Source organism: Falco biarmicus, chromosome 9 (assembly GCF_023638135.1).
Source record: "Falco biarmicus isolate bFalBia1 chromosome 9, bFalBia1.pri, whole genome shotgun sequence".
NCBI lineage: Eukaryota > Metazoa > Chordata > Aves > Falconiformes > Falconidae > Falco > Falco biarmicus.
This window is the reverse complement of record NC_079296.1, coordinates 40,849,695-40,876,954: the sequence shown is the minus strand read 5'-3', so window position 1 is coordinate 40,876,954 and position 27,260 is coordinate 40,849,695. Positions and strand designations below refer to the sequence as shown.

The 27,260-nt window shown below is 44.9% G+C and overlaps 2 protein-coding genes and 1 long non-coding RNA gene across 22 annotated transcripts in view; 1 reads left to right on the top strand and 2 right to left on the bottom strand.

Moving 5' to 3' along the window:
• The window catches only part of CCDC6 (coiled-coil domain containing 6), a 54,223-nt gene extending 45,671 nt beyond the window's left edge, over positions 1–8,552 (bottom strand). For 2 of the 3 annotated variants that reach the window (XR_008824090.1, XM_056352850.1), the window contains exon 1: positions 8,189–8,532. Coding sequence is in view for 2 of the 3 variants with exons in the window: in XM_056352850.1 (XP_056208825.1) it covers positions 8,189–8,497 (309 nt within the window). In the remaining variant the exon portion in view is untranslated. Of the gene's footprint in view, positions 1–8,188 lie in introns of all 3 variants that reach the window. The other variant, XM_056352849.1, reaches the window with a different exon arrangement.
• LOC130155494 (uncharacterized) lies at positions 1,027–17,631 on the top strand. Its single transcript, XR_008824091.1, has 2 exons — positions 1,027–7,964; positions 13,153–17,631. It is a non-coding gene; the product is annotated as an uncharacterized LOC130155494 (long non-coding RNA).
• Positions 16,313–27,260, bottom strand: part of ANK3 (ankyrin 3) — a 374,228-nt gene continuing 363,280 nt past the window's right edge. For all 18 annotated transcript variants that reach the window (XM_056352830.1, XM_056352835.1, XM_056352839.1 and 15 more), the window contains 2 exons: positions 20,847–20,939; positions 16,313–17,713 (listed from right to left, as the gene is read on the bottom strand). In XM_056352830.1, the coding sequence (XP_056208805.1) occupies positions 20,871–20,939 (69 nt within the window). In that variant the 3' untranslated portion in view covers positions 16,313–17,713; positions 20,847–20,870. The remainder of the gene's footprint in view (positions 17,714–20,846; positions 20,940–27,260) is intronic.

Sequence of the window (27,260 nt, the reverse complement as noted above, 5' to 3'; positions counted from 1 at the left end):
TAACTGAAGTCAGTATCAGCAGTAGGAGGAAACAATCAATGAGGACAAGTAAACGGAATTAAATAGTCCAAGAAAACTATAGACCATACACATACTCTGGGAAAAAAAGTATTAAAAAAAATAAAATCACTTTCCTTCATTTTTTGAAATCAGCATTAAAATTCAAACTCCATTACAGTCAAAATCACAACTAAAATGAAGTACAGAACTTCCAGGATTTAGAAATTATTCTAGTCTTGTCTATACTAGCTTTCCAAGACTGGGATTAGCAACAGTGCTAGAACCTCTAAAAATCCTAACGTTTTAGTCTACCATCTAAACCAGCAGATGTGAAAGATGCAAAACTCTTGGTATTGGTAATACTAATTTGGGCAAGTGACCCATACCGTACTAGCGGGGAAAAATATAATCATTAAGTATTTCTAGCAGATATACAGCAGTAGCATACTTTTAACATTTCTTCAGTTAAAACAAGTATGTTGCTAGGTGTACAATGCAGAAAAAGCTAACACATCTCTCCTTCAGAATGTTTTTAAATCACTGGAGATAGACTAAGAAAGAACAGCCGTTAGTGTCAGTAAATGTTCAAACCCAACATTAAACAGCGTTTGTAAAGTAACAGCTGACTACAAACCAGTTCTGACATACAACTCAATACAACTTCAATGAGAAAGTTCACTTAAGAGAAAAGCAAAATTAGTTTCTATGCAGAATAGCAAGCCCACAGAAACACCAAGAACTTTGCATTATTAAAAATTCCCCAAAGCATTCTAAAATCTCATTTCTTATTTCACATCTATCCCCAAAGTAATTCAGAGCAATATACCAGTATTCCTACTGACTGAAGACATTCCACCGTTATTAAACACAGGAACATCAATAAGGTAACAGATTAAAAAAAAAAAAAGAAAAAAAAGTGGAGCTGTTGTGTAATATTTAAAGGCAAGTAAGACACAGATGGTTATCACAGTTTGGTATCAACCCAATAGCAATACTGGAAACAAATTAATTTACTGTATAAAGGACAGAAACATAAAAACGGTCATTCAGCATGGTTTCATAGAGAACAAGTTGTGGCAGATAAGCAGATTCATCTTTCAGCCAAGGACTATTTGTAATAAAGACAACCGCAAAGGTGTAGGATGTGTATATGGTACCCATATGACTTTTTGATTTAGAAATACATGCCATACATTATTTAAAAATGGTTATAAAATAATCAAAGTATACAGCAGGATTTCCAAAGTGGCTTACTGACCTCAAAAATACTTGTCAGTGGAAATTTCATTAGAAATTTCACACAAATATGTAGTAAACATAATCTTGTTCTAAATATTCATGCACATTATTCTTCAGTAAGTCATTTCTGATGAACTCTGGGAGACTGAGATAAGCAAGCCTGTAAGAAACAATAAGAGAGAACAGACACCTTCACATTTCGTTCCATTTGGAACAAATTCATTTTACCAAAGCTGAGCTTCTGGGAAGAAAAAAAAAAAAAAAGAATCCCACAAACCAAGGGATTCTCTCGGAGAACAGACACACAGAAACAGAACAAACACCACCTCTGTATTAGCTTCATGTGTGATGCCGTAAAACAGACTGCTACTCAAGGTCCAACAGAGAGACAGCTCACCTTCACTTTTGCACATCCCATTGGCAAAATTGATACGGGGTGAGGGAAAGAAATTTAAGGGGTTGGTACCCCTTTGTGAAGAAAAAAACAGAGGCATAAAAGAAGAGAGCCTCAAAAAACCCCAGAAAATGGGAAAATACCCTTCCCGACACTAAGAATTCACAATTATTAGCACCAAATGAAGTGCCACTGGACAGCCCAGCAGTACAAATCAGACCTGGAAGAGGCACAGGCGTGCTACTGCATTTCTGCCAAATCAGCCAGAGCACACAATGGTAAGCTCACAGAAGACAACTGATGATACCAGAAGAAAAATAAAGTCTGTCAGCTCTAAATTAAGCTATCAGAAACATTTGTGCAAATTTGAAGCAGGAAAGGGTGTTTAGACTAGATCAGCACATCATGTACCCGCACCATATTAATCCAGCACATCTGATTTCCAGCATCACAGAGCCCAAGAGCATAGTTCAGTTTGTCGAAGTAAACTAGAAGCTGCCTGTTACAGTCTCTGCCTTCCTAAGGAGAAAGCCGAGGAGCCAGAAAATTCATTAACATAGCCAAAAGGCACAGCAGGAACCAACAGCTCAGCCTCAACAAAGCTGATGGGAAGAACCAGAGGTAGGACACCAGAGCCTTCCCAAGCACAATGGTTCTTCACCTCTGCATGTCTTCAAATTAAAACTGGATACCCTTCCCAAAGACACATTTCAAGGTAAGTTACAAGATTCAATGCAGGAACAACTCAGAAAAACATGAAGATGTGACACAAATCAAAGCAGACTATTTAGTAACCCTCTGGAGCCTTAAACTCCCTGAAAGTATAAGCACGCCTGTTTATTAGACATATGAAGTTCAGAAACATTACTTTTTCTGTGTTTTTTGCCTGTTTTTTAACCAGCACTGAAGGCATCCTACAACACAGACAAATGGTAATGTGCAGTTACCATTGCACTGACAATGCTTTTCCCTGGGAACTCGATATGCTGTGGCTGTGCATAACTACCAAATGGATGTAGATGATAATACACCTTTCTCCTATTAGTTCACCAGTCGCAGAGCAAGTAGCATTGCTTTTGCCATGTTAACCTTAGGGCCAAAACAGTTAACACTGAAGTGTATTACTAAGCTTCCTTTTTCCTTTACAGACATTTTGTAGAAGCTCAATAGAAACTTCTTGAGAATCTGAGGCAAATGTAAACCTGTTAGAGGACACTCATTTCCTATGTGCCTGCTCTTCCTGAAAAATTTTGGATGGAGTTTCAGTGTACATGAGCTTGCCAATCTTAGTAACAATGTTATCTTTACTCCGAAAAGCAGGTAAGCAAAGCATTTCTAAAGTTATTTTTGAGTTAGACTTTTAGTTTAGTCCTGCTACAAATCAGTTACAAACAATGCAACTGGATACAGAAGTCCCAAGCAGGTTTCTTGCATCTACAGAAGACATCATGGAATGGCAAGTCAGCCTCTTTCACGCAAACAAGACCTACTTTAAAATAAAGAGTAAATAACAGACTTACACATACCTCTTAAAACATTAATATCTTTGCTTTCTTAGTTTGCTTTTTACCTCTAGCCACTACTATTTCTTTCATTCATCTCTGTGCCCTTAAGTGAGCACCTTTTAAAGGTTCATATTTCAATTCAGTTAGCCTGTCCCGCCCTTTCTTATACTATTAATAGACCTATACTGTATTGAAACAGGTGTTCTGCTTTGAAATTCTGTTGCAAACTCCAGGAAAGAAAAAAGCTGTTAAAAAGCATTTTTGCAGGAGATTTTCGACAATATAGCACACCCATTCACTCCAAACTATCTATCCAAGCTGACATTTTCCATTAAGACCTGCAACAGCAGATCTCGTGCATACACACAAATGCCACCACACAATTCCTTGAGAAAAAAAATGTTAAAACCATATTTATTTCCAGAACCTATATCTGATTGTTTATTGAGAAAACTGCAACAAGTCTATGATAACACACAAGATTTTTCCAATCTGCAAGTCCCTGAAAGCCTGTTTGTTTTCAGATGACTGTTACTGAAAGCAACAAATTTCTTCAGGATTTGTAAATAGGGGCAAGGAAACAGGAGCTGAGTAAGGCTTTTTCTTCCATTGTTTCTCCCAGCTGGTGGGAGGCTGTTTACTGCTCTGCAGAAATACAGAGGACACCAAGAAGCCAGGAGATGCAACAGCCCCCTGCTAACACACAAGGAATAAAAAAAGTCAAGCTGAGAGCCAAGGTGCAGAGGCACAAGTTTAGCTAGAGACAAGGGTAGCAGAGGTCTCAGTAAAATACTGCCACTCGCAACCCACAGCAGCCTACAGCAGTACCATGTCCCAACACCCCTTGCCAGCAAGTGCTGCAGCAGTCACTACCAGACAGCAATAACTCAGAGCAAGCTCACAAAAGCCAGTGTCCAAGTGTTGCTTATGCCATAAGCGTTTTAGATCAGACTGCCCCATCTGAATTGATGATCCTGTTGGAGGCTCCACACAGCACCATGAATTGGGCTTTCTAAGATAACTCCCTTCACTACAAAGCACACTGTGGGGCAGGGGATGGGATGACACACCAAAACTGAGAAACTGTTCTTGTATTGTAAGATCTATATAACAAAGCATTACAACTGCTACATAAAGCCTTCCGGAGCACGAATATTTTTAAATTAAGGCTTCTCAAATACGCTATCTCCACATCAGTTAAAAAAAAAAAAACCACAAATAACCAAATAAGGCTTACTATACTTAAATTTTCTAACACTACAGAAGATGCCTGAGTATAGTAGGCCAATTTACACAAGTTTAATTACTGAATGTAACATCCAAGAGTAAGCATGCATGTACCTGTAGCAACCAGGGACTAAAACTCCTTTTGTTATTAAAAGCACTGTTTGCATGAGGCCTGTCAGTTCAGAACAGTAACAAAGAAAACCAAAATGCTTCAGTATCAGTTAAAGGTTACATTACATGGCTTTCACTGAAATAGGATGACTTCGTCACATCAAACACTGAAAAGCAGAAAAAAAGAAGTTAGAACCCCAAGCTCTACTGACTTCAAAAGAAACTTCCTGACCAAGACATACCTACACCCAGCTGAATTATTTCAGCTTTTGTCACACACAATAATTTCATCTTTTGAAAAGCAGTCACCCCACCACCACCACCCAGTTTTGAAGGTACTCTTATTTAAATGGAGAAATCGTGCTGTCCCAGGCTTAGCCTATTAAATACAACAACTCCTTGTTAGACATCTTTCACAAAAAAATTAAGGAAGTTCACACAGGAAATACACTTCTGGTAATGCAGCACTATAACCAAAACTCACTACTTCACATCTCAAATACACAGTGTCTCAGATCTTCAGGTGTGTGATTTTTCCACCGAGGCACCATCCATTTCATTTCCTAAAAAAGACTTTGCGGAAACCTACCCTGAGATCATAAAATTAAAGACAGCTAAATACATATAAATGAACTCTCTGCAAACGGATTAAGTGATCATGATTATTTCTTCTTCATACTTGATCTGAAACTTTTCATCTTGTCATGTAATCTCTTGCACTGCTAGATAACACTTTATTTTATAAATTTACCTAGCTTCCTCCCCACCTTGCTCCCTCCTTCACAATTTGTTACTAATAATAGCAGGTGAGATAAACTTCTCATGTATATTTACTTAATTTCACAGCCTTGCACATAAGCAACCACATAATTTCATGTTCATTTCAGGCTACTGGAAGGAGTAGAGTTCAGACATCTTTTTGGATGTACACTTAGTCCAAGCTAGTTTTACCAATTTTGGTATTTAAGCAGCATCTGTTTTTACATTTTTTTGGAGGACAGTTTATATGGAGTCAGTGAGCATACAAGCCTGCCAAGACAACACCTTTTCTCAGTCAGTTTTCTGACTGCAATTACTTAACATAGGTCTCCTACACTTAATTAATGCTTATTTTCAACCCTACGACACAAGGGTTAACTACAAAATAGAACCAACAGGATCCTAAGCAGCAAGCTATTTAATTCCCAAACCATACACATCCACGCTTACACCAGTAATACTACACACAAGCACAGAAACAAAGAAGAGGACGTCGTATTAATACACCAGCATGAACACAAGAGGAAGGAGGAAGAAAACCACTTTCTACCTGGTAAACCTTAAAGCCAAACTATTTAAAACCATTAAAGACAATGGCAGGAGCCAGAGAAAGTGAGGAGTCTCTGTGGCACTGGACAGCGAAAGGCTTGCAGATGAAGAGCCACGTAGTTCAAGGAGTCACCTTCACCTACAGCACACAAGTTTAGTCATTTCACCTGCTATTTTGGCTACCTGTTGGTTTCATTTTGCGCTTCACAGCTCATCCTCAACACTTGATAAAAATCAAAGCTGATTCGTGACATTACAATGTCTACAACAGGAAACTGATATGCAGTCCCCGTCTGCCAGCAAAGCAACACGGCGAAGAGCTTGAGCTGGCTGGTGGAGGAGTAAACTGATGAAGGCTCAAAATCACAATGGAGAAAATCAGGAAACTTTCTATTTAACTGCATTTACATGCAAATGGAACACATTTCAACGTTCCAATAAAGTTCATCTCTAGTCACTTGTATACTACAGCCACATTGCAAAGCTATTTTGACTGCAAATGTGTTTACATTATGGACTATGTAAACCACAGCACAAAGTCTCAGTGGCCTGAAAAAAAAAAGTTATGTTTTGCATTCATTATTTTGCCACTTCCTGAATTAGAAGTGGTTTACTCAGTCGTGCACACAGTTTAGCATACCAAAGACAGAGTGCCTGCTAAAGATGCCGGTTTTCCAGACAGCCTGCAGGTTGCTCTAAAAGTCTAACACCTTTTCTCTCTTTATCCAAGATGTCAAAACCATACAGACTGAGGTTTAGATTTAAGAAAAATACTTCCTTTTTAAAAATTAAAATCTGATGAAAATGTAAGATAATCAGTCCCTAGAGACAGCACCTAAAGAACTTTAATGCATGCAAACATTTTTTCAAGTCGTTTACAAACAATTCACCTACCAGGAGTTCAGAAAGATGCTGTGCCTTTCTAACAGGCAAAGAGAAAATGTCTGACTGACAAGATGTCTTAGCCCCTTTCAACATCAGAAGGCACTCCACTGCTACCTAATTAAGACACATTCTCTTCTCGTAAAATATTAACAAAGCACACGTTTCCCCAACTAGCACTGTATTTGTCATCCTTGAATAAATTACTTCTGTATTGTATTTCATGCACGCTTCCGGCCCACATCCTGCTAGACACTGAATGCTTACAACTGGGAACAGATGAGAGGTTTGCCTAGACGAGCTCCATTTCTTCGCTAGATGTAACAACGATGAAAATACTGATTATCAATAAAATAGCCATTACACTTGCAATAAAGTAACCCCTGTGAAAAATCATATGAGAAGACAACCAGCACGTGCAGGTGGGATTGGTCACTTTCCAGGCTTCTCTGTCTGTGCTGGCACGGGTGTACAGGACAGCATGCACAAGTATCAGGGTTACCTTCAATTGGTCTTCAACATGTTACCTATTTTGTTTGCATGCAGGCCACGATCATTACAACATCTAAACGCTCATTCTAACTACTGAATTAGCAATCCCCCCCCTCAACCTAAACTCCTAACCCTCAACCCATGGAGAAGAAAACAACGTCATATTCGTTGTACTTTCATATGTACTTTACTGAGAATTGATGCCTAAGTGCATCATATAAAATGATGTTTAATTCCAAGTTAACCTTGCAGTGCTTATAAACCGATAGCTGAGTTCTTCCCAGGACAGAGCGGGGTGTGTTACTTGCGCTGTTTTTAAGGGGTTTCTTTTAAATGAGTTCTCAAATAACTTCTTGAAACTCTACCACAGCTAACAGAACGTTACAAACACATCAAACACCTCTTCGTGTCTAAGACACTGTCCTGCACCTCGCCATTTCTGCACAGTGGCTGATCCGACAATCCGTAATCTCCGCAGATCGCTCACACTCGAAGAAAATCTCTACTTAGAGAAACTTCAGGGAACACCCAGCATGGCCCTCGCCCTGCGCGGCCCGTACAGCCGCTCACCCCGAGGCCCCGCCGGGCCGCCCCCCGCGCCCCCCTGCTCGGCCGGGCCGCCCCCCGCGGGGAGCCGGGAGGGCAGGCGGGGCTGGGGGCGGGGGGACCACCTCGGGCCGCTCCCCTCCCGCAAGGACCCCGGTCCTCGCCGAGAGCCCAGGGACAGCGCGAAGGGCGCGGGGTGACCCGGCCAGCCCCCCGCCTCCCCGGGACAGGCCGCGGTGACAGCCGGGCCCCCGCCTGAGGTAAAGTCGCCTCGACCACCGCCGCCCCGGGGTGGGGTGGGGGGTGGGGCGGGGGGCGCCCGGCGGCGGCGGGGCGGGAAGGCCGCGGCCGGGGCAGGGCTGAGGGGAGGGCGGCGGCAGCCGGGCCCGCCCTGCGCGGACACCCCCGCGGCGGGGCACCCCCACGCCCGCCCGCCGGCCCTCCCGCCCGCCGCCGGGCCCGGCGCGGCGCCGCCCGCACTCACGATGGTGACGCTGGCCTTGCGCAGGTCGCGGTTCTCCTCCTGCAGCGCCTTGCACTTGAGCTTGTAGGTCTCCAGCTCGATCTTCAGCACCTTGTTCTCCTGCTGCAGCGAGGCCAGGCGGTTCGTCAGCTCTTCCAGCCGAAACGGGGAGATCACGATCCCGCCCGCCTTGCCCCCCGAGCCGCCGCCCGCCACCCCGGAGCCGGGCCCCGCCGCCGGGCCGCCCGCCGTCAGCGGCCCCGCCGGGCCGCCGCCCCCGCCGCTGCCGCCGGCGCCGTCCGTGTCGCTCTCGCTGGCGCTGTCCGCCATCGCCGCTGCTCCCGCCCGCCGCCGCGCCGCCAGGCGAGCAGGGGGCGGTGCCCGCCGCGCGCCGGCGCCGCGGCCTCCCCGCGCGCCAAGAGGGGCCGCCCGCCCGCGCCTCCCGCCCACAGCGCCGCCTGCCGGCCCCGCCGCCCGCCCCGCCGCCTTGCGCGGCAGCCGCGTGAAAAATCGCTTTAGTCGGCCGTAGCGCCGGCTCCGGCGGCCCCGACGGCATGGCTCCTGCCTGGGAGGCTTCGTTTAAATGTTACGCTACCCGTGGCAAACAGCTTGCGCGCAAACCGCGGATTTTTTACCTCAGTATGTAGGAAATCCCGCTCGCCGCTCAAACCTGTGACCCGCGTAGGCGAGCCCTGGGCTCCCCAGCAGCGCTGTGACTGATCCCCCCGGTGTTCATTTACACACGATTCCAGCAGCTGAACACCTTTTATTTTTCTTTTTTAAGGAATATATCTATAAACCCACACACGGGCCAGGCAGCACTGGCCAGCGAGGTAAGCGCGGGGTGGCAGAGGCCATGGTGCTGACCTATGGCTGACGCTGTGCCAGCCGCTCGTTGCCTTGCGGAGCAGCGGCAGCTGGTAGCCGCTGGGCCTGGGCACTGCGAGCAGGGCTCGGGTCCCCCCAGCCCGCCGGGGCACAGGGGCACCGCAGTGGCCCCCCGGCTCCCCTCCCCTCGGCGGCACAGAGGCAAAATGGCGTGGTAATTCAGGCCTCTGTACACCTGCAAAACCACTTTAAATTAAGATACATTAACGCCCATCTCTCATTCCACATAATGTATTTTCTGATTAGCATGTGCATTGGTTTCTTTTTTATTATTGTTTCTTTGTGGAGCGGCTGAATAAAGGCATGAGTTGTAGCGAGATATAAAGGAGAGCACGCACTGTTCACTATACAGCATAATGGGGTCCATATTGCTCCTGGATAAATTAGTCACCATGACTGTATAATTGGTTTCTCAACAGTTTATGAAGGGAACTTTTAACAACAGTAATTTTTCTGTTAATGGCAAGTAAGGATTTCATTATCTCTAACTACGCCACCTTTTCGTTTTGTGCCACAGTACATTTCAAATTTTGCTCTTTTTAATGGCCGTAATATATGAAGGACTTCCATCTCTGTAAAGTAATCATTCCTTTTGCCTGCGTGGGAATGTAAGTGCAGGTCATTTTATTTTTGGTTTCTTAATCACCAGGAAAGCAGTAAAAGGGCTGCTCCTGGTTTTCAACAATGGGGACCACTCTCTGCGACACCTGCCCACACGCCTGACCCCGGCACATGGCGCTGCCATGCAAACAGGGCTCAAAATCGGGGTGGGTGGGAAATGGAGGTCCCCATCCAGCACTGGACGAACCCCACAGCTCCACTCTACCCCCGTCAGGGTGCATCGGCCCAGGACTTTTAAGGCTAAACAAGGTCCTGCACCAGTTGCCCTGCAGAAACTGAGCCATACTCCTCAACACTCTTACCTCTGTACTGAGCCTGGTGATGCCATTAAAGTGTAATAAGGCCATCAGTAACCCTGACCCTCGGCACCACCCTGGGCAGCTGCAGCCCCTCAGTGGGATTTCCCATCCCTGGGCATCGGTAGGGTGGGATTTCTCCCAAAATATAAGAGCATCAGCATTGAGAGATGCTGCTATAGGGTTTCATGCAGAGGTGCTGCACAGGTCTCCACAGACCAGCTAGATGATGTCCATGAAGTCTTGTCAGGACTTTTCAGTGCTGTCCTACAATGCTTCTGCAGCCACCCCTGGGGACCCCTAGGTCTGCAAGAGTGGGCAAGACCCACCGTCCAGGGCGGCTGCTGGCTCCTCTGCCCCACAGCAGCACCCAGGCTGAGCCTCTCCATCAGCATGGGCTCTGGGATAAAACACCTGAGAGATTAAAATAGGATTCGACAAATAACCCTGTTTTGGACAGGTCATTACAGTTTAATGGAATTGCCTTTAAACATGACTGCTGGTGTTTGGGAAGCTGGCTGAACACAGCCGGGTTGTGAGGAACCGTTATTTCATGTACACACTCCACAGCGCTGGAAAGCCAGGTTGCTCCGTTGCCTCTGCATGCAAACATGTTCCTCAAAGCAAACTTGTTTCTAAACAAAGAGATTGGTAAACTAATGGTCTTTCTTCATCTAGCTGCCCAGCTTTGATCAGCCAGTTATTTCCGTTGCCTTTAGTGGGACTGCTCACGTTTGAGTGTCTTGTTGAATCAAGGCCTAAATAATTTGAAAATCTTCATCAGCAAAACATGCATCTGCTCCGGGCTAATCTTACCCAGCAAGCCCCACAGCATGCTTAGCCTTAAGTCACTCTTCAGACCTATCCATGTTAATCTTAAGTGCTTTGCTGATTTGGAGCGCTATAATTTTCCAGAGGACATGGCCTCTTGCTCCTTTGGACACCAAGACTAGCCTGAAAACGGATAGGGAGGTGCAGGCGACATCCCCAATCCAGCAACCGGCATGGCTTTGCTCAGCCAGGGGCTGTGTCCCCAGCATCACACCGTGCAGCTGTTGGCACTGCGGTTGGCAGAACACTTGTAGAGCAGGCTGAAGGTGCTGCAGACGCTGCGTATAAAGAAGAGGGATCTTGAGCAAGAGGGGAGCTTTCCCCCGGCCACCTCGCCGTCCCTCTTCACTGAGGTTGCATCAGAGGTCTCGCTCCCAGCCAGCATGCAGGCTTTCATAACAATAAATTATAACTTGGCACTTTTGTAGCACTCTCAGTTCAAAGCTGCGCTGAAACATTATCTAATTAATTCGCACAATAGCGCTGGAAGGCAAGAAAGGGAGGTAGCGAGCCGCGGCACTTGCCCAATGACAAACACTGAGTCAGTGGGGGAGTGGGAGGAAAACTCAAGGGCCCTTGATGTTTAGATCTGAGACTGCATCCTTCTTGTCATAACAGCATTTCAGTCATTTCAAAAATAGCACCCATATATTTAATTTCAATTACAGCCAACTACTCCCAATTAATAAACAGGGAGAGAAAATTTTATCTTAATTAGCACACACCCCCCCCAACCAAACCAATTAAAAATATAACTATGTGGTACAGGCACAATTACCAAAAACCCTTTTTAAAGGGTGTGCAGCAGAGGCTGCCCCGCACCGCAGCTTCGCCCGCCTGCAAGGCTGCTCGGGGGGCTGCTGCTGGGGCCCTGTTCCCCACCGCGGGCGGCGAGGGGCTTGACGCGGAGTAAAAGCCACTGTGAGCAGCCTGTCACTGCTGCAGTGCCTGCAGGACAAGTCCCCCATCCTCCTTGCCCCAGTATTTTTTTATTGTACAAAAAATAAATGCAAAACTCTAGGAGGGCAAGGGGAGGTGTCGGTCCAAATAAAGAATCTCAAAATGTCACTGGCACTGTAATAATAGCAGAGCAGATACTCACATCAAAGAGAAGCAATAAAAAGGCAAGGATTTATTCACAGAAACTATCATTACAGGAGGTAATGGGCAATTAGAAACAGTGTTTCATAAACTCACATCAACAGTAGAAATATTTGTATAAAATACATTGCTAGGTGTGAGGGGTTAGAAGAGGTATGTTCAGAGATTTAATGTAATCCTTAATATAATTCCAGAGGTCCATTAATCAGCTGGAAGACCTTCTATAACAATACAGTTTTATTAAAATATTCAGTGGTTATAGACCGAAGAGAAAAAGACCAACTGAAGCTAATTAACCCCAGGAAAAATTCTGTACAGTACTCAGAGTGCCCGACTGAAATAGCGGTGGGGGGGCAGGGAGAAATGAAGACAAAGCCACATTAAAATTCAATTAATGTAAAATATTGCTATGAAAATAAACTGAAGCAGTGTTAAGAAAAATTGTGACCTGTATACAAGAGAATATTCAAAGGGGAAAATGAAGTGCCTATGTGGAGATTTCACCATTGTTGAAGGGGAGAAACCTCGATATGAAAGGGATTTGTACGAGCAGGAAAAACCCCACAATTTGCTAATGTTGTTAAGGTCTCTACTGGTGCTGGGTAAACCATGTTTTCTAACAAGCAATCCAGACAAAAATAACACCATCCTGCTTTGCTTTTCCTACCAACAATTATTTAATCAGAAACCTGCATTAGAAAAGAAGTCTCTGTGCAAGGTAGAGTATCTGAATATGAAAATATGCCACACAATAGCCACCCAGTAGCTGACGCATCTTCAGCTCTGGGGCTTTGCTTTTGTATCCTTGTTCTCCCAGGGGATTTTTTTTCAGCATTCGTACTAGGTTGGTTCTGTTGGTCTGGCGGTGCCACAATGATATCTAGCCTCTGGAGGCCTTCCAAGGAAGTTGGTGAACAGGGAATTACTGTGCATTGCTGTTTTATAGCCCAAATGGCTCTCAATAATTGAACATCAGCATGATGGGAAAAGTACCAATAAAACTTTTATTATAAATCTTCGCCTTCCTCCAGGACTTTGGGTCAAATAAATAAAGCCATGCACAATTAGCATACTGTTTTTAGCATCAGCAGTTATGAAAAATGTGGCATGTACATAGATTTTTCTTGAGCAGCTCATTTTTCTGTCCTTCACTGACCTTTTTCTTTCCCAGTAATCGACTATTTTTTATGTGAAGCACTTTGCAGCAGGCTGGGTCTAACCTTCCCATCTTCCCTCTTCCTACCCTAGGGTCTGCATCTCCATTGGAAAACTGCTGTGCTTTCACTGAAGCGAGAAAATTTTCCTCCTCGTTATCACCATGTTTTCCCTCCCCCACTCACTCTGGGGTTAGAGGGAAGCTAAGCCAGGAGCTTTTCCTCCTCCAGCCACAGTTTGGTGGGATCTGCCCTGAAAACAGAGGTCCTGTTTGCATCCACTCCATCCTGCTGCCCTTGGCAATTCCAGTGCATGACCCCAGGGCCAAGGATGCAATGAGGTCAACAGTAACATTTTCATACCTTGTACACGTAGCTAGTACAAAACAATGAGACCCTTGCCAATACCCAGCCCTGCAGCCCTGCACCAGCCTCAGCCAGGTGACCCCACTAGCCCTCCAGCTTGCACCCCCTTCCTGGGGAGGGGGCTGGCAGGGGCAGGGGGCTGCCCCAAAGCCATTGCTGCTGCCTCTGCAGAGCCCTCCAACTGCACGGGGCCTCACGTGGCCCCACAGCTCACCCTGGGGCAGCTGCGCCCGCTTTCCTCCAGGCCAAGCTGCTTACACCGGGTTTGCTGTCAAGATTATGTGATAAAAATTGCCACTGGTGGGCTTCAGTGAGTTTATCAGATTTTACTGACTCGCTTGAGCCCAAAGAAGCCCCAGTTATAGACTCCTTCCATAGGGGCCATAGAGAGGTTTTTGGGACCGCATGGCCCGCCAGGCAGACTGCAGCAGCCCCTAGTAGAGCACATCCCAGTTTCCTGCACAATGTGCACTACAGGCAAAGCCTGTGTTAAACAACCCACAAGGAAATGAACATTAATTAGCAGGATGCTGCAATCCTGCAAGCAACCCCATTTATCCCACTAATGTCAAGTCTGCACTATGGGAGCTCTTAGAATTTCTGACATTAAAAGTATTACTGGCCACATATAAAATATAATTGTTATTCTTGCAGAAATGGGAAAAGTATGGTAGGATACTCTGCAGCATTATTATTAGGTAGTGCTAAACAAATATCAGATGAAAAGAAGGCTGTATTTAGCAATAGAGTTTATTTTAAGAGATGCAATAGAAGTCCCATGGCTTACAGTTTTGCCTCTAAGGGGAATGTTCTCACTGGAGAAAACACGAAAAAAAGACAAAAGTGCACATTAGAGGTAGAGCCCTCGCTTACTGTCTGCCCTTTGCTAGTACTGGCAAGATTTCCATTTTCCTTCTCAAATGACCGTTTATGCTTCAACCATTTTTTCCCCAATATCCTGAGCTACTGTTAGAATCAATACCCTCAGTGCAAAACAAACCAACACCCAGAAATTCCTGTTTGTTCAACATTTAACGTGAAATTTTAAACTGCAGATTTAGGTATGAAGTTCCAACCTTTGCTGTCTCCGTTTTACCAAAGCTTCACAGAAGGCAGCAAGCAGCGACACAGCCAGCCTGTGTGGCAGGAGCTGGAGGACCAGGACCTGCTGGTGCTGGGGGACTGCCCTGCCTGGGCACGTTGGGTGCTGGCCCAGCTGGCCCGAGAGGCACGTCTGCGCTAGTTGCAGCCTGCTCAGGTGCTGAGTGCTACCCACAGCTGGGCCTTGCTGCAGAAGCATCCTTGGGAGCCTCAAGGCGAGCCAGCAGCTACTCACATGCGCTGTCGCAGTTAAGATCGACTCACCTAGCTTGAAGATGCCACATAAATCAGCAGCAGCAGCAGGAGATCTGTTGAGATTCCCCTGCACACCTCAGCTACCTGCACAGGCAACCCCACCCTTCTGTCTGTATAAAGACAGCTTCTGACTGCCAGAACGACAGTTCCAGGTACAAGCACAGCTTTCTTCCCCATAAGCATCAGGCACTAACAGGGCACCAGGCAGAGGAGAGAGATGGAGTTAAAAGAAATGCTGCCTTTTGGATGCTGTTACAGAGAGATGAAGTTGAGGCTGTTCTCCATCGCCGCTCCTGCTTTCCTGCTGGTGGTCACCACAGCCTTTGCTTCCAACTGTAAAATCATCACGTAATATTAAACATATACATCTGCACACCATTTACTGAAAACATCATTTTCATTTTTCATTCAGCTGATTTCAGTACTCATGAGCAGGAGAGAGGCATCTGGGCAGCGAGGTCTCCAGGAGGATGATCGCTGCTGTTGGACTGTGAGCTGCAGTCAGATGTGGTTGCTTTCCAGCGGCATAAGTGGCATTTGCCCTCCAGACTCTGGTGTTACACCTGAACCATCAGCATTGTACCGGCAGTATTCTAACCTAGGTAAAACATGCATTGCAACACAGACTGGCTGCTAAAATGATGAAAACCATTTACTGTCACTGCTTCAAAAGCTGGCAGCCCTAATAACTCAGAAACACTAACAAAACCAACCTGTCACAGTCTCCTGAAGCCAAGTGCTTTCCACCCCAGGCAGGAGAGCTTTGCTGACTGACCCAGGTGAGGACCAGTTCCTGCATGGGTCAGCAGATAAAACAACAAGCAGACTGAGTTTTATCTGTAGGAGCAGTGCTTCGTCGGGTGCCAAGCTGGGGTAATATACATCATCTTCATGTTGCCTCAAAAGCCTGGTAAAACTGAATCTTGAGTAATAAAATGTACTTATTGCACCTGAGCAGAAGCTTGCACACACACTTGGAGCAGTGAGTGTCTACTGATGCTGTGTCCAAAACTTTGTCTGGCCGCACTTTTTATGTAGTGGTCCATGACCTATAATATACAGGAAGTGCATGCAATATACAGGATAGGTACATTGTATTTACATCATCTGCAGCAGATTGGTTATTGGTCCAACTGATACACACTGGGGAGAAAGCTGGTTTTGGGAGTGCTTTTCCTGGTTCTCAAGGGGGCTAAAGAAATTAAAGGAAGTTCAGAGTTAACACATGTTGGAGAAGAGGCTGTGCATACCCCTGTTGCACAGGTCCTTTCCCCACATCCATGGAGTCTCTTACGTTCCAGGGAGGTGGGCTTTCCTTAGTTTTGCTGAGGATGTGCTGGCTGCTGTGTTTTCCTCCCGTTCCCCCCACCTGGAGACAGCCTGCCAAGTGATGGCCTGTCACACTGGGAAGACAAGGAGGTGGATCTGACAAAAGGAACCAAGAGGAAAAGCAGCAAAAAGCCAGGGGTGGTTAATGGCTGGCCTTGTGAAGCTGCATGTCTATAGGGTACAAGAACACTGCCAAATACACGTTATCCAAGAGTTTTAACACAATTTATTTTATGCTTAAATAATCAACTAGATCATCCAGTGTTTGTTGTTTTCATACATATGTAATTAGAGCTATTATCAATGAATGTTGTTTCCATATGAATATAATCAACAAATTAAAGTATTTCACCAAAACCCAAATAAAAATGCCCTTTAAAACACAGCAGCCTTAACAACCTAATATTACACTGCTAGGATGATTACAGATGATTGGCTTACTGAAAGATTCTACATCTTATAGCCAGTACACAATACAGTAATAATTTTACAGCGTGCTGCCAGTCTATTAGCTAATAATTTCTCTTCAGTTCATTTAAAAATATCCCAAACTTGTGCTCCTTAGAGCACCAACCCACTTCTAAAGCTGCAAGCATTACCCCCATTATAAAGCGAGAACAGATAGCACCCCCCTCCCCATAATGCAACTACTGTATATGTTATGGGTTTTAGGTCATTTCATTGAAAAATTGGCATCAGCAACAAATATTAGATGAAGGGCTTTGTGTTTACAGATAAAATCTTATTTTTCATGTTGCGGTATAGTGTTTGCAAAACTGGAAAAGATTTAATCAAAATAAGGTGAAACACATGCATCAAAATATTAGTACTCTGAAGAAAATTTTTCACAGAACTACAGAATTCCTCATTTTGGGAATCATTTAAATTTGCAGCAGATTTTAAAGATTTTTTTAAAATCAAGCTAGCGTTTTTGCATATACAAACATTATAATTGCTAATATACAAGAATCTGTGAAGATACACCCAGAATATCCCTGTAGGTGCAGCCATTTGAGACACCTAGCCTGCTCAATGCATTTGCAATATTCTGTTTGTGATCGAAAAGGCAGTGCCTTATCAACATTTATTCTATTTTGTTAGAATTTATACAGTGTTATTTATTTACAGCAAAACTATCGATGTTTAAAAAAGAAACAAATAGTGTTTTATACCCTGACAGTTTGGGTCCAAGAAAAATAAGGCGAGCTGTTGTGGATTTTAGTAATTTTAGTGTCTTTCCATTGTTTAACCATTTCATCTTCGTACATTCCCTCTGGCCACAGGAATTTCTTTTGAGATGACATCAAACTGCTTGAAAGAAGCTGTTAACAGCATGGCATCTTGTATATACGCTGCATTGGTAACTGCGCACCCTTCAATCCTGTGAATGAATGTGAATTTCCATGCTCTGTAAATTGGCTCATGCTAAATTAATTTTTTTGTATTTTTTTGTTTGTTTGTTTGTTTGTTTTTGCATAAAAACCATGCGGTTAATGTGTGGAAGCAGCAAACACACACACAATTTTATAGGTGAATGTTTAATTCCTGTTGATTTTTCTTCCATGAGTGTCCCTCTAGAATACTGGCAGTAAAAGCACACAATCCTATGGAAAGAAAAGATAGCACAAATCATTTCAGATTATCTCATTAGAATCACATTTGTGCCGTTCCCTGTCTAAAAAGAAAAGTTCTGATTGGCATCATGGAATTCTGCAATAGGGCAAATCACACACTTCCTAGGTAGGTAATGACATTAGCTGAGCTCCCGGCATGAAGGCAAAGTGCAGCTGCAGATGTCCACGTTGCTCATGAATGGATTTACAAATACCTTTGCAACACGCTGCATTTCATCACCCCACATAAAGTACCAGCTTGTCAGATCCAGCGATGACAAGGAATAGGTACTCTCTATAGCCAAAGAAATAGCATCCTCTCCAGAATGAGAGTGCTGCTGCTTTTACAGCACGTTTTGGTATATTGTGTGCAAACATCCCCACCGTGGTGGAAAACCTGCACTCCTCGCACACCCACCTCTGCCAGTTGCTTGGGGAACGTGACTGGGAGAGCCAGAAATGCGGAGTCCAGCCTTTAGGAGGCTTGGCAAAGGACAAAGTGAGGAAGAGGAGCAGCCCCATCCATCTCTCACGTGAGTGGCACCGAGGAGACGGGAGGCCCCGCTCCTACTCTCTCGCCTGTCCAAAACCAGTCATGAGGCCATGCACATAAGGACAGCAAATTTGTGGATTGTACCACAGCAGTATCTTGCAGCAAGGAGGCAGGAAGCAGAAATACATGCACACACACTGGCAAACAGGAGCTGGAAAACCTGTGACTCCCCAGTACCTGGGCACAGGGAAATCTGTTTGGGAGTGCGGCTTGAGCAGCGCCTGTGGGATTTAGTAAACAGGCATGTCCATGCCAGTCTGATCAGGTCACAGGTCCACGCGTGTTCCCCAGGAGTGCTTGTGCTCTCCTTCTAGCCTAAAACAATCTGTCCTTGCCCACATCTTTGGCTGTCATCAATCTATCCTGCTGCTAAAAGCCATCTATTCACATTGCAGCAGTCACACCAGCTCACACAGTGCTGTGCTGCAGAAATGCATGTAAAAGTTCTTGGCTTTTCCTTTCAACCTGTATTTCACCATGGGTTTATTTGTAATGGTGACAAAGACATTTTTACAGCAAAATCCAGCTAATGTCATTTTTTTCAGACATTCAAAGAAAAAGCAACACCTCTGCCTACCAAACAGGATTATTTTGTCCTCTGTGATCAAGAAACAAGCTAGTTTTCTATCAGATCCCTTGTCTATGCAAATACATCCATTTTACATTCAAATAAAATGTTCTCAATAGACTCTTGACTGGGCTCACAATTACTTAATGCACATTTCGTCATGCTTATCATATCAAAGTTTGGACCACAGACATTCATCTTATTGGACAAAGTACCCCCCAGAGCAAATGTTTATTATCTAAGGAAGATTCTCCGAGTTCCTCAGGGGCTCTAGCATGGAAGAGTTGCCTACTGAAAATCACAGGAGAAATGCATCAGCAGTCATGGAAGCAAATCTGGTTCTGAGGAACTCAGACTCTGGCTTTCTGAAGGTCAGAATGTGTTTCATACATTAGGCAAGGACTGCCTTAATAATGCCATCTTGTTTTAAAAAGAAATGCTTCTCCCTTATCCCCAATGTGTGTTGCGTCATGCTTGTATGCTTGGCAGACTCTTTATCTGCACTGCTTATGGGGTTCAATGCCCCATCTTGCCTTCAGTGCCTTAGAATTCACAAATTTCCACTGGTTTCCCCCTGCAGATTGACAATGGAGAAGCACAGGAACCAACCTGGGACACAATTTCACACAAGCAGTACCATCCCTTTGCCTTCCTTTCCTCCCGAATCCTTGAGCTCCATGAAGGAGTAATGTGTGTCAAAAGAATCACCTTCCTTTTGAAAACATTAAATATGTGTGTGTTGAGCAGCGAGCCACGTGAAGCCATATTATTCTATTAGCACACACGGGAGGGCTCTCAATAAAAGCAGGAATTCAGCGGTTGTGCTAGGTGGAGGCAGTAGGTGCTTACCACATGCTGAAAGCACGCGAGTTGCCTTGCAGAGCTCGCTCCTTAGGGCTTGATCCCATAAAGCCCTCGGCTAGATCCCACACTGAGTGCTGCTGGTCTCAAACGGCACTACTCACACGCACAGACAGCCCGTACAGCCAGGTGGCTTTAGGGGCTACCTTACATTGCAGCAGTTGGAAAGGACCAGAGACTCAGGAGAGACTCTGCTTCTGTCCTTTACCTCCACAACACTATCCGGTATGTTTTCCAGGTCCTGTTTATCCCGATCTTAAGTCCTGCAGTCAACTTATACCAGATGACGTATATGAAAAGGATAATGCATAGACTTGCACTTCATAAACTCTTCCTTTGCCCAATTCCTAAACCCCAGAAAAACTAAAAGAAGTTCTGAGTAGAAAGAAGACATGAATGTGCTAAACATACGCACTTGAAGCCACGACTGACTGACCAGCATCGATAGACACAGACCGGCTCCTCCCACATTCACAGGCACATTTGCTGTGTGACCACAGCTATATGATCATGTGTAGCCTCCAGCTTCACGGTGCTCCAGCACGCCGTTACAGAGCCCCTGCAAGAGTGTCTTAGTCCATGCATTTGGTTTTAGTTTGGGAAGCCCTTATACTGTCAGCTGCTGTTTTGTTACAATTGTTAAGGCTGGATCAGTAAAATTCACAAGAAACAGTTGGTAAGGATTATTTGTTGGCAAATATTGAAACACTTCACTGTCTCTTAGAAGGACTTTGACTTGCATAACTGCCCTCAGATCACATACCCAACAGTGGAAGAAGCCTTGCACTCCCAGCAGATTTACTTGTGTGCAGCTGCTGCATTATTTGTGTTTAAGCTGACTTTTAGGAGTAGAAAGTGCTGTGGATTACTAACACTGGACTTCGTAAAATTCCCTAAAATCTTACACATGCCTCAGTATCGCTTCACTTTATGTTCCAAGAGGCAAATCTCAGTTTCTATATGTGAACTCAGGGTGATTTTCTGCTTGCAAGGTCAAAGGCCATCTATTCAGTTTTGCAGCTCAAAAGCAATGTAAAGGTAGCAGAAGCAAGCCATTGTGCGGTCCAGGTCCTAGCCCCTGCGCTGCGCTGTGCTGTGCTGGAAAAACGCTTTAGTAATGGAAGAAAATTGATCACACTGACCGTTCAGTGGTCGGCTTTCAGCTTTCATGAGTAACTTTTCTTCTCCACGTGTCTGACTTCTTTCTTTGTCTTAACTTTGTAAGCTTCTCCCTGCTTTAAAGGAGAAGTATAAACATTAACGTAGTCTGCAGACAGTGCTTGTAATCATAAACCTGCTTCCAACACAGGCTCCACATTTTGCTGTAACAGAACAAGTAAAAGCAGTTAAATCACGTTAACACTTCATTTCAAAGATAGACACAATCTGCTTATCCACTCTGCTGAGCTGCAAAAGCACAGGCCTGAAATATCATCTTCAAGTAGAAACCACTGGTTTACACTTTCAGCACGACCGCTGGGCTGGAGTGCCTGACCGGCAGCCCTCGGCAGAACCCCTGCCACCAACTGTAGCAGGATTCAGTATCAACATCAAGGAAAATCACCTCTCCTAGCCGGCCTCCCAGGTCAGCCAGGATTGGCAGACATTTCTAACAGCACAGGCCACGGCTGCTGTCATGATGTTTCACAATGTCTGTGCTTTAAAGTGAGCAGGTTAGTAATGGAATAAAGGGAGGAGGAAGAAAGCCAGCAAAAACCACCACTGAAGCAGAGCAGAAGTAAAACCAATGACAGTGACAAGCAGTGCAGGTTTCAGTGCCTTTAAACAGCAAACCACAAAATAAAATGCATCTTTGCTTATTAAAAGTAGCTCAATAATCATCTAAAAATAAATACTCCAATAATCACAAGCCTCATTCACATCAGAGAAAGGCATCTGTTTATGTGTGGTTATCAGCCGAATTACCCCTCGGGTGATACGCATTGATGTATTTGTAACTATTTGTAGTTTCCAACTAATCTAATCCGATGCAGCAAATTGAAAATGTTTCCCTTTTGCTGGGTGGGATTTATTTTTTCCCTGATAAAGGACTATGAAAGAGGGGATGGAAATACGTTTGTTTCAACTGTCCTATTTCTACATTGTGTGTGTCCCCTTTTTTAACTTTCTGTTTGTTTGTTTTGTTACCAGCAGATAAAGAGTATTTGATGTCTTTGTTTGTTTCTGAATCTGTTTTCACTCAGACAAAAATTCCATTAACCCCAATGACAACTCTACTGGATCAAAGACCTCTCAAGGGCTACGCACTAGGGAACAAAGCGTGAGCTCCCCTGAAACCATTTGTCTTCAGAGGTGCTGCCTGTTCCCCCAAAGCCTCCTTGGGACAGAGGACAGCTCGAGGCACGTCCTGCCTGTCCCCCTGGAGCCCCCTGCCAGAGGGGCTGGGGCGTGCTGGGGCAAAATGGGCCTGCCCTCCCCGCTCCCTCCTCTCTTTTTGGGGGTGCTGAAGCTGGGCACAGCTCAGCCCTGCAGAAGGGCATCCAATTTTAATCACCGGGGACAAATTCCTGTCTTGGTGCTTGCTTGTAAAGGATACCATTGCTCAGGTACGTTCCCCTGAATCCTGCAAGCTCTCAGTCACTAGCACAGGGGTATCACACAGGTGAGCGAGCGGCTGGTGGGGACCAGACTGCAGCCCATTCCTTTGGGCTGGTGAAAAAGCAACACACTACACCTGCAGGCATAAGGCACAAATTCTGCAAGGGCTTAACTAAAACCACAGACTTGGCTTATCTTGATGGCACAAAACAGGGCCCAAAGCTACCGTTTAAGTCTGCTGCCGGTTATACAGAAACAGACCGCAGTGCTTCTGTGCCAACAGGGTTCAGCCAGGCCCCGCTGCCCGCGCACAGCACAGAGAGACCCCTGCCCTGTTACCCAAATGCACAACTTGTCAATAACAGCAAACACCACACTTTGCCAAGGCTTCTTGTTAAATGCAGACCTCCAGCCCTTTAGCAGCACTTTCTAGCAGTCAACACAACCCTCTGCGTCTACTGTTATTTCCTGGTACTCCCCGTTCCATTACCATTTCACCAACTTTCCTCTCATGGGGGATAACAACGCGTCTTACTACCTTCCGGGTGATCTGTGGGAAGCAATACATAAAAAGTATTGATTTTTTTTTTCCTAGATTCTAAAGGGAGAAAGTATTTTAAAAGAAGTTACTTGAATGCAAAGACTCAGAGCAGTGATATAATTCATGATTACTTTTCTCGTGATGACGTTGCCTTCTTCATCGGTAAACTGTTCCTCTGTTACAGATTCACCAGGAATGTTTTTTGCTTCCTCACCCTAAAGAACGTGTTATAAGATTAGCAATATAGCCTATATTCTGCCAAACCCACACATATTTCCACACCAATCCAAGCAACAAGCACATGCTAGCTTCAACTTTATGTAACAGTTTGCTTTATGTCACACAAATAGTATGAAAGCCTTGCTCATTTAGCATGCCAATACCTGTGCATTTATTCTACAGAATGTGTCCTTAAAGCCTGTAGTGAGCTTCTAGCACATTGCTGTTATTAACTAATTCAAGACATGAAGCTCTCTGGGCAACAAATCATCTTGCAGTCAGTCTGAGTCCTATGAGATGGAGGCACAAATTCATGATGATTTAATCTCTCATCGGACATCCATTAACTTTTTACAGCTTCTCAGTGCCCAGCACACACAGAAACAAGGTCTGACACCAAAATAATATGGTGGGGAAAATTTGGGATTTAAAAGACAGCTCTGCCTATATCTTGCTAAACACAAGATCTTAAACACACACACAAAAGACAAGACTTCTCAGCATTTACAAAATGGAGAAAGGTTATCTTACACGGCACTTTCCCTGGCATGTTAGCACCTGCCGACCCGCTGAGGAGCCTCAGCAGCCTGGTGCATGACTTATTGAGGTCAGCAGCACTCCAGACATTGCTTCTTGTAGTACCAACAATTTATAGGACCAGCATAAATAAACACAAGAGCAGTTTCCTAACTGCTATGCTAGTGACTTAATACTGTTACAAGAATTACTGCTTAAATTATAAATAAATGATGTTACTTTAGAGTCTAAGGCTAGCTGGCGGTCATGAAATTATGTTCCAGAAGAACTTTGACAATTTTACCTCATCAAGTCATGTTTCCAAAGCTGGGTGCTGAAGCAAGCACTGCATTCAATGATTAAAAAATATCTATTGTCTGAACTTATTTATTTCATGTCAATAAAACAAATATAATCATAACGTAGCTGGCCTACATATGAAGAATTTCCACATGTAAACAAATAACCCGTTAAACAAACAAACAAAAAAAATCCTTAAACCTGTTCTCCTCCCCTCACCCTCAACCCACTATGGAAAGTAAGGCAACTAGGGGGAGGAAGCAGACAGAAACATTGTATAAAATATTTTGTATCAATATTAACAACAAAACAATGTTTGAAATGGGATTATTACAGCTCAACATCAAGCTTTCATACTGTACTAAGCAGCACAGAGCAAATATAATTCCTGTTTGCTGTGGTCTATATGCTACACAGTTGTCTACATAAGCTCCTGGCACTGCTCTATAATAAACAAATATAGTGATGCTGTATTTATTTTTTTTCAAACCGTTTTCCCAACACACACAGCTTTTCAATGTGTACCTTACAACATTAGGTTGTACGCTAATTTTAAGCTCTAGCCCCTATAAACCTTTCTTTTTGTTTACAAGCCATTTGTGGTCTTTTCTGTAGCCAAGCTTTTCCGTTTGCCACCCTTCGGAGGGACTGAGCAGGCAGAAGCCAGAGGGGCACGCTGAAGGGCAGAGCGCAGCCCTGCCGCTAACCCAGCCCCTGGTCAGCATTTGTCATTGTTCAGAAGCGCAGAGTTTTTGCTCATGTCACATTGAAAGCTGTATCGAAATCACCGCCTGATAATTAAGTAATTAAACAGTTTAGGATATTTTACATGTCTTTTCCCCCATGCTTTCACAGGCTGTATATAAACTGTAAAACCTGTTAAACTTTGATGCTTCAGGAGGCATCGGCAAAAGAAGGGCAGGCTCCACAGCCAGGTGGATGTCACTGTGTAGGGACATAAGGATGAGATACTGCATCTGAGGTGCAGCTGGGGCTGAAGAGACCTGGTTGAGGTCCCCAGGCCTGGGAACAGTGGCAGCCCTACAAGAAGCACAGCAGAACAAACGGTTGCTAAAGCCTTCAAGATGGAGCCTGAGCTGGCCCCATACAATTCGTCCCCCAGAAGGACTCTGCTGAGGGGTCGTGGGAAGGAGAAATTACATACCTGCTCAAGCACTGACATCAGGCTACGTGCAGGAGGAGGGAAGTAAGAGACTGTCACCCCCGCCCCCCCCCCCCCCCAAGTGAACGGGGCCCCAGCGACACCAGCCTGCTCCTTCCTTTCTCATGAGCAAGCCAGCAGGAACTGGAACTGCACGGGGACTGCTGCTGTGGCAGGGGGGCGATGCCTGGGTAAAGGTTTTGGGAACTGAAACCTGTGGGGTTTCCTAGCCACAATGAAACGGGGGGAAAGACCGATTCTGGAGACGTAACACTTTAATCAGAAGCAGAGCAGATGGGGAACTAGCTGCACAGTTTCTTTCCTGGCCTCCCACCTGTGGGCACACAGAGGTCCCTCCCACCCCATGGAGCACAGAGATATGGAAAGGTTCTCTCTCATGAACATGATCTCCAATGCCACAACAGTAAAACCCATGAAACCCAGAAATAAAACAACATGGCCAGTAGCAAGGTCACCAGACTACCTGGGACACCAATACTGCTTGGCACGTATTGGTCCTTTGCCTCCTTACTGCCACTACGATATAACAAGTTCGTGAGAATTACTGTTTTCAGCTTTAAAATGAAAAATATCCTGATGCACTGAAAGATGCCTCTTGGAAGAAAATGCAGATTTAAAGGTACGGTGAATCTTGGTTTTTAATTAGCTCCATGCTCCTTTAAGCACAGTATAAGGTTAAATGCTGTAAATACTCAGCAGTCAGCATGCATAAAATCCAGCTTTCACAATTCTCTTGCTGGTGGGTAGTTAAACAAATTGCAGGAGGGCTCACAATTGGCAGGAGGTAGATCTGATTTACTGACATTTCTAATCCTATGCAGTTATAAAGACGGATGTTTGCTAGGAAAAACAACCCTTACTCACTGGCAGCTTTACTTGTCAGATCTCAAACCAGCTTTGGGTTAGAATGGCACATCAGATGATCCTGTCAACAAAAGCTGTTTTTAAACACAAAGCTGGTGCATCTGCGTCACAGCTAAAGAATAAAATTCTTTCTGCTGCATCATACTTTTTTGGGCTTCATTTTACCCTTGACCGGTTGAAATTACTGTCACAATACCAAGAGCTTTAGAAAGGCAGGGAGAAAACTTAATACCACGATTACTGGAAGCTTGGTTATATCCCTGGGACTAAACCATACAAAGGTTGCAGTCTGCAAGCCCCAGAACATGCCAGGAAGCTTTGCAAAGCGAAGTGCTTTAATGTCACCCTGCTTGCTGGAGTGTAGTTCTGCCAAAACCGGCTGGTATCCTCTCTCTGCTGCTCTCCAAGGCAGCAGAAGCAAAAAGCAGCTTCCTCAAAGTCTTCCGCCAGCTCCAGTGATTTTCTTAACAGTTATTTGCAGATTATGGGTGTTCCCAGGGACCTCCAGATAAATGGAGTTATACAGACAGTGCTGCAGCATTGTGCCAAAGTGCACTGCAGATTTGTTGGAGCGCTGGTTTTCTTTCATGCTTGTTTTGTTACTAGAGGGATAATAGTCCCTTTTATTCCTCCTATACATCTAGTGTTGTTGTAACAGTGGAGAAAAAAGGTGCAGCTGGATGTCTCTTACCCAGAAGGATAAAAAGGAATTTAAAAGCAGGCGGAAATAAGCAAGATGGAGAGATCCTAAATATTTAATTTCACCAAAGACCAGAGGCAATGCTGTGATGGGAACAGGAGCTGTACAGAGTGCTCAGACCTCTCCCCTTACTGACCTAAGCCACTGTCAAGACATAATCCTTTCAGTCTCAAGATCACATTCTTGCAATGCATAAACAGCAGCTGTGCCTCAGTCTCCTTGGGGTCTCAAGTCTCTGCGGCAGTGGCAGTTGAAACAAACATCTTTCAGTAAGGTCATTTTCATTAGTGAGTTCTGCCTGCTCAGACCTTGTTAATCAGATGCCACGACTCTCCGCCTGCACCTGTGCTGAGTCTGTACTTGCTTGTTTGCAGATGTACTGCTAATGCCATAGAGGGGGAAAAAGCCCCCCACAAACCAACAGGCAAGCCAAGGAGACCTGAAAGGAAATGGTGCCGCAAATAGGGCAGAGTGTAGTCCAGTCCTGGGAGCTGGGGCACAGGACTGCTGCCTGCTGTATGGAGGACAGCACGGTGAACAGACTTGTACCTGTGTTTCATTTATCTCTGCGTTACCTTGCGGAGGCCGGCAGCTCCGACCTTGCCAGCCTTCCTGGGCGAGATGGGGTGAGGGCACTTACAGAGCAAAGCAATTCTGCAGCTCTCCCAGCCTTG